A 16132-nucleotide genomic window follows, 5' to 3' on the forward strand; every position below is an offset into this window, starting at 1 on the left:
CCTCGAGTTTGCCTTATGCTATTTTAAAGCCATCCAAGTTGGTGGCCATCCTTGTGGGAGGAAGTTCCATAGTCTTGACTTTCTTTTACATTGAATCTTCCAACATTCAGCTGCACTGGATTTCCAGGGGGAATGAGATAGGGAGAATAAGCATAAAAGTATCCACTTTTTCCATGTCATGTTTATACCAATGGTTCTCAAACTTTTTTTTCTCTAGGCTGCACTTTCAGGAAAAAAATGCACTGAAAAACACAACTGGGATTGTCCTCAGTATCACCTGATGTTCCTCTTCTCATTTTGAAGATACCCATCTGTATTTCACAAATGTTTTTATACTATACCACACTGAATTATTTTCTTCTTTGTCCTTGAATCTGCCCACCACTACCCCTTTTCTGTTTTTTTTTAAATATATAATATTTATTAAGTTTTCCAATTTAATAATCCAATGAACCACATTAAAACATTCCAAATTGCAATACAATAAAAAAGCCAAATATAAATGCCAAAATTTTTATCTTTGGGTGACTTCCCATGTTCTGAATTTCGCAAAGTGCTGATCATCTAATATCACATTACATTTCTTAATAAGCCATTCCAATGTTAATCCTTCACATAATTTTCATTAATCCTTCACATAACTTTCACAACCACTGGTCTGTTCAACTTTTGCTTTCTTAGTTCTGTATGAAATATTTTTCCCTGATGTTTTCCACAGTCCAGCAATTCCATTTTCAGTTTCTGCCCCCTTTCCAACTCTACAATATTATTTTTGAGGCGAGGTCACCAGAACCATACACAGTACTCCAAATGTGATTGCACCATAGATTTATATAATGGCATTGTGATACTGGCATTTTTATTTTCAGCTCCTTTCCTGATGATCCCTAGCATGGAATGTGTCTTTTTTACGGCCTTTGTATGCATGTACCTTCATCAAGCTAGTATAGCAGGCCCCATAATACTGGTGCTCATGGCCTGATCCAAAGTGGGTCACAACAGCAGCAGTACCACCATGCAAATATATTGTAAGTGGTTAAAAAATGGGTCCTCAGGTTTAAACAATTCCACCAAATATGTATCACAGTCCCTTTTCCAGTGTTTAAACATCAAACAGTTTTGGGAAATAATTTATAACGAAATGAAAAAAATGTTCAGATATTCATTTAGGAAAACACCAGAAGGTTTTCTATTGGGAATAGTACCAGGAAGCCTAAAGGAAGAAAAGACCTTATATTTATACGCAACAGTAGCCGCAAGGCTATTGATTGCGAAAAATTGGAAAAGCGGTATTGTACCGACAAAAATAGAGTGGCTTGCCAAATTATTGGAGTACTACAATATATCCAAAACATGGTGCTGGGAGTAGACCGCTACTTCAGTGGAGTGAAGCCGCAAGCCATTGCCGGAGAGCGTCAACTTTCTTCCCGATATTTGGACTGGAAACAAATACCCCGTGAGTAGAAGGAAATTCGGATTTTAAAAACTTATACCCTTAATTTGGAACGACCGGGGGGGATGTGCTAAAGGGAAGTCCGCACCCCCCCTACATACAGATAATTTGAAGCAAGGAGTGAAGAACTAAGATCGGAAAAAATTGTGTCTTTTGAGATTAATAAGATATTCCATGAATTTGAAAGAACAAGTTTTCTTTTTATGTTGGAAGGAAAAAAGGAACTTTGGAAACTTTTGTGTACCCCCCCCCCGATCCGGGAGCGTCCCGCGTATGATCCTAGCATAACAGAACAGGAGTTTGACAGCTGTCAAATGAGCTGTCAAACGGATGGACAAAGATAAGAACTGTATTACTTTATATCTCTCTGAATTAAAGGTGTTACATTTAACTAGAAGTGGTTGGAAACAAAGTAAATAACAAAGTATAGGACTGTTGGTAAAGAACTCTGAAACTGGAATCCCCCTAGGGGGAATTTGTGACATTACAATGGCTGCAGAAGGAAAATTACTGGCAGAAATAGAAAGAACCTTTCTTCTCGTGGGAACCTTACAAGAGCAGGTTATGGCTATGGACAAACAACTTATGACCTTGATTTCCAAAACAAGCAATCCTGCTGATGGAACAAAGGATTTGACTGTGAAAGATTCTGCAGTTGAATCAGAAAAGACATCATTGGAATTGGTGGAAAAGGAGGAAGGAGGGGGAAAAGGACAGACAGAAAATATTAAGCAGAAACCTACGTGGTTAGGAAACAAAGAAGAAGTCTTTTGGATTACAAATTATGGAAAGATGAGAAAGATGAGAAAAGTAAAGGAGGAAATCCCTGGATACTATGGAATATTGGAAGTTAAAAGAGCAAAGAAACACAACTGGGACTTCCTCCTCTTTTCTGACTTTTATGACTTTGAATATGGGGGATCTTTGGTAGAGCTTTGGCAGCAAGTTTTTTCAATTAGGTTTGGAGTGAGAGAAAATGATGTAACTGTGACAGATATCCCTCGAGACCTGAAGACCAACAAAAAGGACTACCAACAAAATAGACAGAGAGAGACTGACAGAGACTTAAAGGTCTCTGATGTGAGGAATCCGGGCTAGGAGTTGTATGGGTGGACATTTTATTTGGGAAGGGACAGAAACCGGGGGAGGGAGGGGGAAAGCAGAACTTTTAAAAACTTATGACTTTTGTGTTTTGTCATTTTGATTTATATTTTAATATAAAAAAGGGGAAATTTATGGTACAAGAACCTAGGTCGATCTTAGAAAAAGGATCTAATGTATATAAGAGAATGGGACAAACAAAATTTGGCCTAACAAAAAGAACTAAGTTTTAAATATAACAAGAATAGGTTAAGGAGAGGGATAAGAACTTGCTGAATGAAATATGGAAATTGGGATGTATGGGGGGGTGGGGGGAAGTCGGGGAAAGAGGGTTAGGAAAGTAAGGATATGAAATTATATATGTGTGTCTTTTGTATTGTTTTGTGTGTGTGTCTGTATAAAATGTGAAAATTCAATAAAAATTTATATAAAAAAAAACAATATATCCAAAACAATGGGAGAAATTGGAAGGATCTCAAAAGAGAAGATTGACAGGGACTGGAAGGTGTTTTAAAAGATACTTGCAAAACCATATCGAAAAATCAGAACTATTAGAATGAAGAAGTTCCGTTTCAAATACTGAAATACTAAATAAGATGGATAACAATGTGTAACAGAAAAAGTATGAAATTAGGTTAAAGGTGTGTGAAAGTAATAGAAGTGGAAAGAAATGGCAATTGATTAGATTGGAAGTCAAACACAAAGGTGGGTTGAGGGGTGGTGGATGGTATGTTTGAACACTTTTAAGGATTGTATGAAATGTATGTTTGTATATTTGTAATATATGTGTATTAAAAATGCTTTTTAATAAATAATAATAAAAAATTTAAAAAAAATGGGTCCTCAGGTTTATGTTTGGGTGAAAAGTGAGTCCAGAGTCAGAAAAGGTTGAAGATAACTTTCCACACCACACTTCAGATGGAGAAAGGAATATTTCTTCCCCCAGATATTTCTCAACTACAACTCCCATCAGCTACAGCAAGAATGGCCAATGGCAAGGGAGAATGACGAGCTGCAGTTCAGGAACATCTAGAGGGCCAAAGGTTCCCTTTTAGACAGGTATAGCAAAAGGTGGGAACATAACTACCGGTATCTAAAATTAATAAATCCTAGGCATGCAGTCTTCAGTGGAATTTATTCCTAAGGAAAATGTGCACCAAATGATAGCTCTGCTGTCCTCCAGCCAAGTACTTCTTTGCACTTCTGTTACTCTTCAGACTTTCCTCCCTGCAGCCCAGTCCTATACCTGTTTACTCAAACGTTCTCTGTTCAATAGAAGTTACTGCCAAGTAAGTGGCATGGCACCTGAACCAATGGATTCAAGTTACAAAAAAAGGAGATTCCGATCAATATCAGAAATAACTTTTTGACAGCAAGACCTCTTCCAACAGTGGAATAGACTCCCTCGGGAGATGGTGGTCTCTTTCACCAGAGGTTTTTAAGTAGAGGTTGATGGCCATCTGTCATTGATGACCTAGCTGAGATTCCTGTATTGCAGGGGGTTGGACTAAATGACCCTTGGGCTCTCTTCCAACTCTACAATTCTATTATATCAAAATGCCTTTTTCCTAAATGCTAATCTAATTAGAGTTATCTGTCTATAAAACTAGAATGAAGATATCGGGAAGTGTTCCATTAAGTCATTCTTAGAAATACCACAGAAAAGCCGAAAAGATTTTCAGAATTTATTAAAATTACTTGTAAAAAAAAAAGCAAATTTGAAGGGAAATATTTACAAGCATTAAAAAACCCACACACACTATATTCCATGATCTGCAAGAGATGCAAGGTGGCCAAATTCATTTAGAAACTTACTAGACACCTCAAAAAAGTTTATACAAAACAGTTATTTAACATACATCCAACAAAAAGGCATCAGTAATTTTACACAAAGAAAGGACGTTCATCTTGCCCAACTAGTAAAAATGTTTAAAAAATGGATTACAGCCCAGCAAAATTTAGTCTAGTGTCAAAATTTGAAGTAATCCTTTTATTAAACTATAAGGAAGTATTTAAACAAAAAAAGTCTCTACAGGTAATCTTCAGTTTACATGCTTTTGCCATGTTTATCCTTATTTCGTGTTACAGCAATTACGAGTTTAGTTCTCTGTGCATTTCGTTCATTTCCTTTACCTGAAGACACACAAAAAAGAGAGTTTTATTCCTTTTCAGTTTTGATGCCTTTAGAACATGTTCATCTATTAATATTACCAATAGAATGGACACCAGTCACCAGCCTAGAAACTAATTTTTGCTAAATGTAACTCCCCCTGCCCCCAATAATATCATATGTTCAGCTTTTTGGCTGAATTTGTCTACAGAACAATCCAGAAAGCTGTAATTGCAGTTTTGTTTTTACTACATAAAAAACCACTTTCCTGGGCCAATGTATGTATCAGATCCTAAGCTCTCTAGAAAATAATATTTCCTGTGTGCAGCATTTAAGTGACTCCCCAAACTGTTAGATGTCAAAACACATTCCCTCTCTCACACACAGAATGTTGGCCATACTTGTTACAAACATGGCATATGAACCTTTCAGCAACTTATTGCATGGCAAGTTAAGCAAATAGATACTGTAAGAACCTGAGAATTGTTCCTGTTCACTTTCTTGCTAGATTATAGTTTTCATTATTATTTTGTTTTATTATTCACTCTTCACACTAAGGTCACAGGGCAGGTCAAAACAATTTTACATACAACATTAAAAACAATTTTAAAAAAATTAAAAAATGAACCACAAGAAGCTAGAATAAGCCGTAAAATATGCACCTCAGATGTTACAAGGTCAGAGGAATTTTTATAGTACTATGCTATTGTTTAAATTCTTAACAGTTCCTTTGATTCTGATTTCTTAAAACTCACCTCAGCTTTTTCATATTTCCCCTTCTTTCTTCTAGTAAAGACCTGCAGGGAGAGCAACAGGTTACACCGTTTTTGCAAAGCTTAGCAGTTCAAGGATCCACAGAACACTCATGCAACATCTACGACTTCCCAGGTCCCATTCACTGAGGTCCCCTAAATGATAAAACCTTCTGGCCAGTCAGGTCCATGTTGCCTATGAGACCTGAAAGCAGGGATGGCCCAGCCCGTTTCACCACCTAAGACAAACAGGAATTGCCACCTCCTGTCCCCGCACCCCGCCACAGTGTCCCACCAGAATGCTCCAGCTTTCCTCAAGTTCAGGTGTTTCACAAGTGGGGCAGGAAAGATGAGTGGATCTGTAAGCAGCCATTGTGATTCTGCTGTCTGAGGGAGGTGCTGCGCCCTGTCTCATGGGTGGGCTTGGTTCATGTGCACACAGGACCAAGTCTCATCTACTATAAGAATTTATTTTTATCACTGCAAGCCAGGTCACTGTGGAAAGCACAGTAGCTCAGTGGTAGAGCACATGCACTGCATACAGAAGGTTGAAGATTTAGCCTCTGGCATGTCCAGGTAGGACGGGGAAAGACCCCTGGAATGAAAGCCCGGAGAGCCACTGTCAATCAATATAGTCAATTGTGAGAATAATGATCCAGTGATCCAACTCTGTTTAAGCACCTTTTTCCATTTCTTTCTGTAATTTGGACCAAGGTATGAAAACTGGACTGGAATGAGCATATTTCACAGCAGCAGCCACCCACACCAGTGTCTACCCGTTACAGAGACTTACGATATGGTCTCCGAAAAGTTTGCATGCCGCTTCTTTAACTGGACATTTGTTCTCACTATGATATTTTCCTATTACCTAAATTCAGCCTATAGCATGTATGACGGTCAAGTATTTACCTCGCTTATTCTTATCCTATTCAGGAGTGAATAGCTATTTCCACATAAGATACTACTACTTTGGACACAATACATGAAGCTATTCAACCTTAAAGATCCTCCCAGGAGGCCCTTCAGGTCCCCCAACCTTCAGAATACTCGCCCAAGGAGGTTCATCTGGTACAAAAGTCTCTGCTGAAATAGAGGCTTCAGATACCAAGTTCCATTATATTATAACTAGCTATTTTATATCTGCTGCTACTGCGACTGTTGCCTTATTACACAACTCTGGAACATTTTTAACCTGAAGAATGGGGTTAAAGTATCTTATATAGTTAGAAAAACATACCAGTACAAGAATACCAGCAACTATGGCCAGTATTATAATCACAATTACAGCAATAATTCCAGGATTCAAATTTTGCATTGTGAACTCTGGTGCCTTGTCATCAATATAGTAGATTATAACATCATTAGATTGAAGAGATCCTGTTGAACTGTCAAGGGTAAGACTTGGTCCTATAATCACAGGGTCCCCTTTGATCTGAAAGAGTAAAAGCCCTAGTTACTCACTTTTGGAGTAAGCAGTCCAAGCAATATCCAATCACTGAAATACAGGCAACTACTGATTTGTGTGGGGTTACATTTCTGATCCCCATGCACATTGGTGGAGCGCGCACAAGCCTATTACGTCCCCACCCTGTTCCGCCCCCTTTTCTGGTCACTTACGGGTCACCACACTGCACATGTGCCCAATTGCATATAAACTGGACAAGCGTAAATCAGTCATTGCCTGTAAAGCACTGAGTTTACACAAACCATTCTATTCTACCTTGAACAAAAGGACTGGTATACTTACATCTTTTTCAAAATAATACGCCACATCAACTATATCTACATCTGTGGCAGATTTCTCTGAAGCATTTTGTTTCAGTTCGATAAAAACGAAAGGCTTTTCATACTGGGATGAAGAAAACACAGCAATTAGATCCACATAACCAATAAATAAATATATGAACAGAATGTGACTTTGTTAGGTTTTTAGAAATCTCTTGGAGTTTAAAAATCATGTTCTTTTTGAATAGTACTATAGTAATAATAATAATAAATATTAATAATTTTATTATTTACACCCTGCCCAATTGGCTGGGTTTCCCCAGTCACTCTGGGCAGTTTACAGAATATATAAAACATACACTTTAAGACAAGTGGTTTGTTTGTTTCAAGAACTTGTATCAAAAGAGATTAATATAACAGTTCAAATATCACAGCTGTATGATACAAACACTGACAAAACGTCTTGAATTAGCAGGCTATGGAATTACAGGTGGAAGCTATAAAGAGGCACATTTTTTGTGAAGCCTAATACGTTCCATTCTTAAAACTTGTTCTTGGGAATTCTGGGGGACTCCCTCTTGAACCTTCTCGATTCTTTTATGTTTTCCCTTCAGTATATTTTGCTTTTAGCTGGGCTTTTTAAATTAATATAAAATACTTACAACAGAAAGTCCTTTATATAGTAAAATTAAATATTTAACGTCGGGGTTCAAGTATATCTCCTCTATCTTGAAAGCTTAAAGGCCATTTTTAGAAATACAGTGGACGCTCGGGTTGCGAACGTGATCCATGTGGGATGCACGTTTGTAACCCGCAGCGTCCACAAACCGCAGTAGCGCACCTGCACACATGCGGGTTGCAATTTGGCGTGTCTGCCAAAGCACAATTTAGCGCTTCTGCACATGCGCGACCACCAAAACTCAGAAGAAACCCGTTCCAGTACTTCCAGGTTTCAGCAGTCCGCAACCCAAAAAAAGGTAACCTGAAGCATCTGTAACCCGAAGTATAACTGTATGTGAATACTAGCACAAAATTGTCTGTAGGAATCTAAATATGACAGAAAATCTGCAAAAATTGCTGTTCATACCGTAGCAGTTATGTGATTTTTATTCAATTTGTAACGCTGAGAAAGTTCATTTCTGATTTCACTACAAAGACAAGAATTAGAAACTGTTAGTACTTGAACATGTGATTTAGAATTGAATCTTGTGTCATCCTCTAACAACAATCTAACATCTTTGCATGAACCCCTAAGAGACACATCAGCAACTTCTATTGGTTCCTTCCTGTCAACTACAACTTCTGCAACTGTATTTACACCTTTCCCTATACTTCGCACTAGCAGAAACAGAGGCAAAGCTGGCTTAAACCAGCCCACTTATATTTTGCTACCAGCATCAGTTAAACAAGCCAAGTGTAGATGCAGTATAGCAAGAACAATGGCTTTGGAGGAAGTTAACACTGCATTAGTATACAAATCACTTCCTTTTGAACTACATTCTGAAGAACATCCCCATCCCTAGAAATTGTATGTTTTGCAATCCTAATTACTTCAAACAGACTAAAGACATACCTCTCAAGGCTAGGTTTGTCCAAATCAGTTTCTGTCCCAGAGTGCTTCATTTCCATCGAAATCCAGCTGAAAAATAAAGTATTGCTCTCAGGAATTTAGCTGGCCGATTCCACACATTAAATACAAGCTTAAGAAATAGGATTTCAAATAATCTTTTATTTGTAAAATTACAGTGGGAACAAACTTGACAATATAAGGAGTGAGCAACCTCAAACACCACCACTCCTAGAGCCACATCTGCAGGGCTAGACATTTGGAGACACATACCACTGGGCAAATTGTGTGGCAGGCAGTGCACAGGGCTGTATATTCACTTTAATCCCCATGCTCTGAAGCAGACAAAGTGGCTTAGGTTACTATTAGCAGTGTGGGGACAGTGATATTGGCTGTATTAGGAGTGCCTTGTAGTGCAAGGAAGAAATTAAACCACACTCCCACGCAGCTCTCAGTGCAGGGGAAATCTATTTCTGCATTTATTGCTGATCAGCTTGGCAACACAGGAAGTGAGTGAGCCATGGCAAGCTGCAGAGAGTACTGCTGAGGGACATATGTAGCTTGCTGGTTGCCCACCTGTGACATAAAACATTAATGTTTTGTACCTGCATGTTTATATATTTGCCTGGCACCAAATATTTATATTTCAAGGTACATGCAGTTTCATTGGAGGCTTACCTTGTCCTTACTACTTCATCGCATTTAATGTCTTTACCCCCCTTGTCAGTTCTTCGTACTCCAGCTGAGTTCACACACCAGCAAGTGTCTGTACCATTGCACTGCTTAGCTTTGAAGTTACCATTGTCATCACATTCTGGATCATAAATGCCATCATTGTCTCTAATAGCATGTTGTGGTCTATTACTTCTGCCAGAGTTTTTGCGGTATATTTCTGCTTTCATCAGCAGGCATTTTGAAGACACTGAAAATAAGATGGCAAAGAACCACATTTAAAGTTACCATTTCAGTTTTAAATGTACGATTCTGCTGGAATGCTAGGGCTTCCCAGCTCATATTTAAAACTGAAGCAAGTTATCCAGGAGTTGTTGTACTCACATGTTCCACAGTCCACTGTGACATTGGACCCAAAACTTGTGCACCTGCATGTATTGCTAATTGAAGTACAGTTTACCACGTGCTTGTTGTTCAGGCATAAGCAACCTGTAATAATTAAATGTATCAGTTAGGAAGGAAACCAGTCAGATACCATGCACCAAATAGGCAAGTAAATGTCTTCATTTCTGAGGGAGGAAGAAAAAGTCTGTCTCTCGGTAGATCTCCAAGCACTCAAGATAAAGCCAACAACTGACACCAGAAATCAAAGCTCAGATGAAGTTATCATTTTAAGAAGAAATGGTTTAATTCAAGTGTACTGATTTTTAACTTAAAAAGAGGCCCATTCCAAAAGTGTCTTGTGTTTATGTAATATTCCTGAAATTACTTCCTTCTGGTGCATTGTAATAATGTTATCAAAACAGTACAGTTTGCATATCAAAGTATTTACATTGTTTACCATCAGCACACAGTAGACTCCTGCTTTACTATTCCCTTCTAGCAAGCAGGAACAAACAATGCTACATCCAAACCAGAGATCTGTTTTGCTCAAACAACATCAAGAACAAACCACAATCTCTAGTTTGGATCAGGGTAGATAAAAAGTAATGATTTATTAAAATGGGGGTTTTTTATTTACCGGTAAATTGATTTTTTTATAAATAAAATGCTTTTGGAGGAAAAATCTTTCTAAAGATAGGTTTCTATTTAAGTTAAGGGAAAAAACTTAATCCCATTGTTCCTTTGCAAATTTATATACACAGAATCAACCCCATACTTCTTAAATGCTAAGTTCTGAGTGGTTTGATGAGTAGCTAAGTGTGAAGCAGTAAAAATGAAAGTGTAACCTTGTGAGCAGAATACTCAAGTCTTGGGATATTTGTGCAATAATTGTGCGAGTCAGCTGCAGGTCTGTGCAACTCAGACTTGAGGCAAGTGCTGAAGGCACTTCAGGGCTAGCAACCTCTTCCCAATCCCACCGGGTTCCAACAACTGCACTAACACTTAACTGTACAGAATATGCACTGAATGTAGAAGCAAATCCAAAGGGGTAGTGGTGGAAATAGTAACTGGGATCTGTAAGTCCTTGGCGAGACCTTGAAGTGCTTGCCAGTCAACTAATAAGAGTTCACTGGTTTCAGGCCCTTCTTCCCAGGGCTCACCTGACATTGTCCAAACAATCAAGTCTCTAACCACATCAGTTTACAAACATGGATACATATGCTATAATGTTATTGTTTTAGTTAAATAAGTTGTTTAAATTGTTATTAAGGAAATGATTATTTTTCTCCTTCCAATAAAGTACAGCAGAAAAGTTGTCCAAATATAAATTGTTAACTTATTAAACCTCACAATAATTTCATAATTATCTTTCTATGTATTTCTAATAGAATAGTAATTTTTTATATAACTGTAAAAACTCCCTTGAAAGTTTATTATTCCAAAAATGAAACCTTCATCTGGTTGTAAATATTAAGATTATACCAGCAAGATTGTCTTTCTGTAAAAAAATGATTTAAATCAAGTCTTACTGACTAGTGATTTAAATCAATTTCATTTAAATCAAATCCCCCCTGGTTTGGAAATAAGTAAGAAATTACAGTGTGTTGCTCCCACTGGCTAGATAGGAGGAGCAAAGCGGGAATCTTCTGCTTTTGAAGATGTCATCCCCATCCTCAAAAAGGGGGGGAAGGAAGACCCAGGTAACTACTGATCAGTGAGCTTGACATAGATACCAGGGAATGTCCTAAAACAGATAATTCAATAGTTGGTCTGGGAGCATTCAGAAAAGGATGCTGTGATTACCAAGACCCAGCATGGGCTTCTCAAAAATAAGTCATGCCATACCAATCCAATTTCTTTTTTTGATGGAATTACAAACTTGGTGGATCAGGGAAATGCTGTGGACATAGTGTATCTTGATTTCAGTAAGGCTTTTGACAAAGTCCCCCATGATATTATTGCAAGGAAGCTGGTAAAATGTGGAATGAAAGAGGTAATCGTTAGGTGGATTTGTAGCTGGTTGACTGACTGAACCCAAAGAGTACTCATTAATGGCTCCTTGTCATCCTGGAAAAAAGAGACAAGTGAGGTACGACAGGGTTCTGTCCTGGGCCCGTTGTTGTTCAATGTCTTTATAAATGATTTGGATGAAGGAATTGAGGGGACGCTCATAAAATTCTGCAGATGACACCAAACTGGGAGAGGTACCTAATGCCGCAGAAGACAGAATTAGAATTCAAAATGACCTTAACAGATTGGAGAACTGGGCGCAAGCTAACAAAATGAATTTCAATAGGGACAAATGTAAGGTTCTGCACCTAGGCAGGAAGAACCAGGTGCACCAATATAGGATGGGGGACATCTGGCTTACTAGCAGTACAAGTGAAAAGGATCTAGAGGTCTTGGTGGACCACAAGCTTAACCTGAGTCAACAGTGTGATGCAGGAACAAAAATAGCTAATGCTATTCTAGGCTGAATCAAGAGAAGTATAGTGTCCAGATCAAGGGAAGTCACAGTATACTCTATTCTGCCTTAGTCAGACCACACTTGAAATATTGCATCCAGTTCTGGGCACCACAATTTAAGGATGTTAACAAGCTGGAACATGTGCAGAGAAGGTCAACCAAGATGATCAAGGGTCTGGAAACTAAGCCTTATGAGGAACACTTGAAGGAGCTGGCTATGTTTAGCCTGGGAAAGAGGAGACTGAGAGGAGATATGATAGCCATCTTCAAATATCTCAAGAGCTATCTCATGGAAGAGGGAACAAGCTTGTTTTCTCCTGCTCTGGAGGGTAGAAACTGAACCAATGGATACAAGTTACAAGAAAGGAGATTCCGACTAAACACCAGGAAGAACTTTCTGACAGAGCTGTTCGATAGTGGAATAAGCACCCTTGAATGTTTTTAAGCAGAGGTTGATGGACATCTGTCATGGATGCTTTATTTGAGATTCCTGCATTGCAGGGAGTTGGGTGACCCTTCCAACTCTACAAATCTATGACTGCAATTTCCACTGGAAAGAGTTATAGCTCAGTGGCAGAGCATGTGCTTTGGATGTAAAATATCCTAGGTTCAATTCCTGGCATCTCCAGAGAGGGCTGGGAATGTCCCATCTGAAACTCTGGAGATCTGCTGCCAGTCAGAGTAGACGCTACAGAGCTGAATGCCTCAATGGCTTGATTCTGTATAAGGCAGCTTCCTCTCAAAGTCTAAAGAAAAAAAGATTCAAGAACTCAGTGGAGGAAGTCACTAATCTAAAACAAAATTTTAAGACTTGCGTGTTGAATAATTTGAATACACACATTTAAAGGATTTGGTTCTCTCTCCAGGAAGGAAACAGCTACTGCCTTTTTTTAAAAAAATAAAGTGTGAGATGCTCTACTAGCTACACATGAGATGCTAGATTTTTAATAATTCATGCTACCAATATTCAAATTTTAAGTGCGGGTTTGAAAATTGGTGACAGATGGTTATATAGAAGAAACTTATTTGGGACATACTAAGAAACACTCCTTCAGCAAGAGTCACAACACATGGGCATTTTCAACAGAAATTTTACAAATGTTATCTCTCCTCTAATAGAAGACCAGATTTGCTCTCAGGCACCTCCCCTAACCCTGGGTGTAGTCTCAATTGCAGAAAGGAGCCAGTCACATCTCTGCTCTGCTTTATTTCTGCTACCAGGAAATGTGAAATCTGAAAGCACCTCAAGGCCTCAGGGATGGGCTTCCATTTACCAACAGGAATCACATAGGAGCTGACACAGATTAAAAAGGAAAGCAAAAGTTACTAGCCTGTTCTTTCCAGGGCTCTTAGAACTATATAACAATGAAGCCTCTTCTCTTCCTAATGGAAGAGGTGCCCAGCAATGGCCGCAACAGCTCTTGTGCTCCTTGCAGCCCATTTAACCCCATGGGCTTGTAAACTGTACAAAACAATCATATTGATGGCACTCCCATCCGACAGCAGATATAACCAACACTGATGAGCCTTCTATTTACACACGTCAGCTCAGTCACCCATAGAATACACAGCAGCAGGAGAGGAAAAAGAAGGCTGCTTTGGTTAATCAGGTGATTGATCCGTTAATATCACAGCCCTAGAAGGTTCCGACACCAGGGCTGCTCCAGGAAATTTTACTGTCCGAGAGGAAGGGTTAAGATGACACCATCATTCTAGTGGCCAACTGGACCTAGCATTGGCAATGGGTCAGTGTCCTCCACCACACCCACAAGCCACAACGGTAGGGAGTTGCAGGGCAGGTTGTATAGTAAACACAGTCCTATCCTCAAACATCTCACCTGCCCCCCCCCCAGCCACCTCACTCCCCCTAGTGGTGAGGCCAAACTCTGAACATCACCTAGCAGTTCAACAGCTATGTATTTTAAAACTACTTCCTCTTTGTGATGTCACAGACTGAGCCTCATTCCTGTTCTTTCGAGGCAAACCTGGGGGGCGAGGGAGGGGGGCCAACGTTTGAAAGGCAACGGTCCCTGGAAAGAAGAGTACCTCTGGCAACGCTTAGATGTGGGGGGGGGGGTAGGGGAAGAAAGTTTCTTCTGCACAGGGAATTCCTTAACTTGAGACACGACACAAAATAAATAAAAAATTCCGACGACATTCAAGGAAGGAACCCTGTAGCTGCTGAGCCCAAGTTGGCCTTACCTCTCATTTCTTCAGACAAGTTATAGTGAATATCGGCATAACCATATTGAAGCGCTGCTTCACCTGAGACACGCACTAATACTATATACTGCCCACATTTCAGCACACCTTTTTTTAAAATAATAACCTCAATCTAAGTTCTGAAATGCATATATATATATATATATATATATGTTAGTTTTGGTGTCCTCGGGTGTCTTCCCGTGTAAAAGTTGGGGTGTCTAGGCGACGTTTCGACGAGGTCTCACTCGTCATCTTCAGGCTGGTGCTCACTGAAGATGACGAGTGAGACCTCGTCGAAACGTCGCCTAGACACCCCAACTTTTACACGGGAAGACACCCGAGGACACCAAAACCTGCATTCCTGTACCCGTGAAAATCTACGAAAGCATATATATGTTAGTTTCCAGGACGGGAAGTCTTCGAGGCGCGGGGTTGTACCTAGCTAAGTTAAGACTTCCAGATGATCCAAATCCGTCCCTTGACTTCGACGGATCTACTCTCGGTGAGTAGACCTACCACTCCAGTGGAGTCAAAATCTGAAGAAAAACTCCCCCGAGGACCCCGCTTGAGTCCGGCCGCCACCCGCTACTCTCCTCGGAGGCCCTCGCTCTCTCTCCAGGGAGCTCTTTCCCAAGCAGCAGGATCCTCGACGGGGGGCAGCCAGGTACACCCCCAGCCCTTGTCCCCTAACCCCCACCCACCCCGCCACCCACTGAAGGCAAACCGAAGCTCTTTCTGCCCCGGTGAGAAGAAGCGCCTCGCCCCTTCCCTCCCCGCCCCGACGGGGCGCCATTTTGTGGCGAGCAGGCACAGCTCGCCTCGCTCCTGAAGGGGCTCTCTCCGGGCAAGGCGCCATTAAACTCCCTCACAGGAGCGGATAGTCGGAGGAAGGAGCAGCAGAGAAGGAAGGGGAAAGAGAAGGAGCCTTCCTCGACGGATACGTACTGCAGTTCACGGTGGCGGCGAGCGCCAGCATCGCCAGCGCCAGGTAGACGGTCCCGCGGGGCAGCTCCATCGCTGGGCAAGTTGAAGGAACAGGTAGGCAAAGGAGGCAAAATAAGTAAAATTTTAAAAAATAGTAATAAAGAGGAGCGCTGCTTCGACGCGCCTTCTCCTCGAGGCTCCGCGGCGCCCTTTCTCCCCTCGCGAAGACGCTCAAGCTGCTCAGCAGGTTCCGCAGGTAGACCAAGCCCCCTCTCGGCCGGCCGCGCCCGACGTCTCAGGTTGCACCTGGGGCCTCCTCTCAGACGCCGCCTCCCCTGACACCTGTGTCGCTCGCTTTCTCTCACTCGCGCGCTCCCGCTTCCTCCTTCGAAGGACAAATGAGTCTCTCGGGGCTCCCGCCAGCGCTTATAGCCCGCAGCGCCACCTGAGCGAAACTGGGAGCGGCCAGCGGGGCGGGGCGAGTCCGGCGGCCGAGGCGAAAGAGGCTCACCTGCCCGCCCGGTTGGCCATATATGGACTTTTCCGGCGCGAGACACCTTGGAGAGGGGCAGGGCGGGTGCTGAGGTAAGAGGCGCCTGGCACCTGCTGTCTGAGGGAATGCAGGTGGATCCTGCTGGAGCGCCGTCTGAATGTAACTTAAAAAAATGGGGATGGGTGGTGTTTTCACAATTTACAGTGGTACCTCGGGTTACAGATGCTTCAGGTTACAGACTCTTACAGACGCTTCAGGTTACAGACACTTCACGTTACAG

The 16132-nt window shown here is 40.9% G+C and overlaps 1 protein-coding gene and 1 long non-coding RNA gene across 3 annotated transcripts; one reads left to right on the plus strand and one right to left on the minus strand.

Annotated features, from left to right (window-relative positions):
- Window positions 1-963: 963 nt before the first annotated feature.
- Window positions 964-6647, plus strand: LOC309366037. 2 transcript variants are annotated; one of them, XR_014166428.1, is made up of 3 exons: window positions 964-1055; window positions 3402-3625; window positions 6350-6647. It is a non-coding gene; the product is annotated as an uncharacterized lncRNA (long non-coding RNA). The 2 variants fall into 2 exon arrangements; XR_014166429.1 differs by lacking the exon at window positions 6350-6647 and adding an exon at window positions 4165-4579.
- Window positions 4226-15765, minus strand: EPCAM (epithelial cell adhesion molecule). Its single transcript, XM_081904361.1, has 9 exons — window positions 15381-15765; window positions 9765-9869; window positions 9387-9630; window positions 8715-8780; window positions 8229-8289; window positions 7164-7265; window positions 6654-6848; window positions 5420-5461; window positions 4226-4687 (listed from the first exon to the last, which is right to left on the minus strand). The coding sequence occupies exons 1-9, from the start codon at window positions 15448-15450 to the stop codon at window positions 4646-4648; spliced, it is 927 nt and encodes a 308-aa protein (XP_081760487.1). The 5' UTR covers window positions 15451-15765; the 3' UTR covers window positions 4226-4645.
- Window positions 15766-16132: the final 367 nt, after the last annotated feature.

Source organism: Podarcis melisellensis (assembly GCF_964234715.1).
Source record: "Podarcis melisellensis genome assembly, chromosome: 3".
Taxonomy (NCBI): Eukaryota; Metazoa; Chordata; class Lepidosauria; order Squamata; family Lacertidae; genus Podarcis; species Podarcis melisellensis.

Coding starts and splice junctions, on each gene's coding strand:
- EPCAM (XM_081904361.1), bottom strand. CDS start 15,450: ATGGAGCTGCCCCGCGGGACCGTCTACCTGGCGCTGGCGATGCTGGCG. Junction 8,781..9,386: donor GATGAAGTAGTAAGGACAAG/GTAAGCCTCCAA, acceptor TTTATTTTTCAG/CTGGATTTCGATGGAAATGA. Junction 6,849..7,163: donor CGTATTATTTTGAAAAAGAT/GTAAGTATACCA, acceptor TTACTCTTTCAG/ATCAAAGGGGACCCTGTGAT.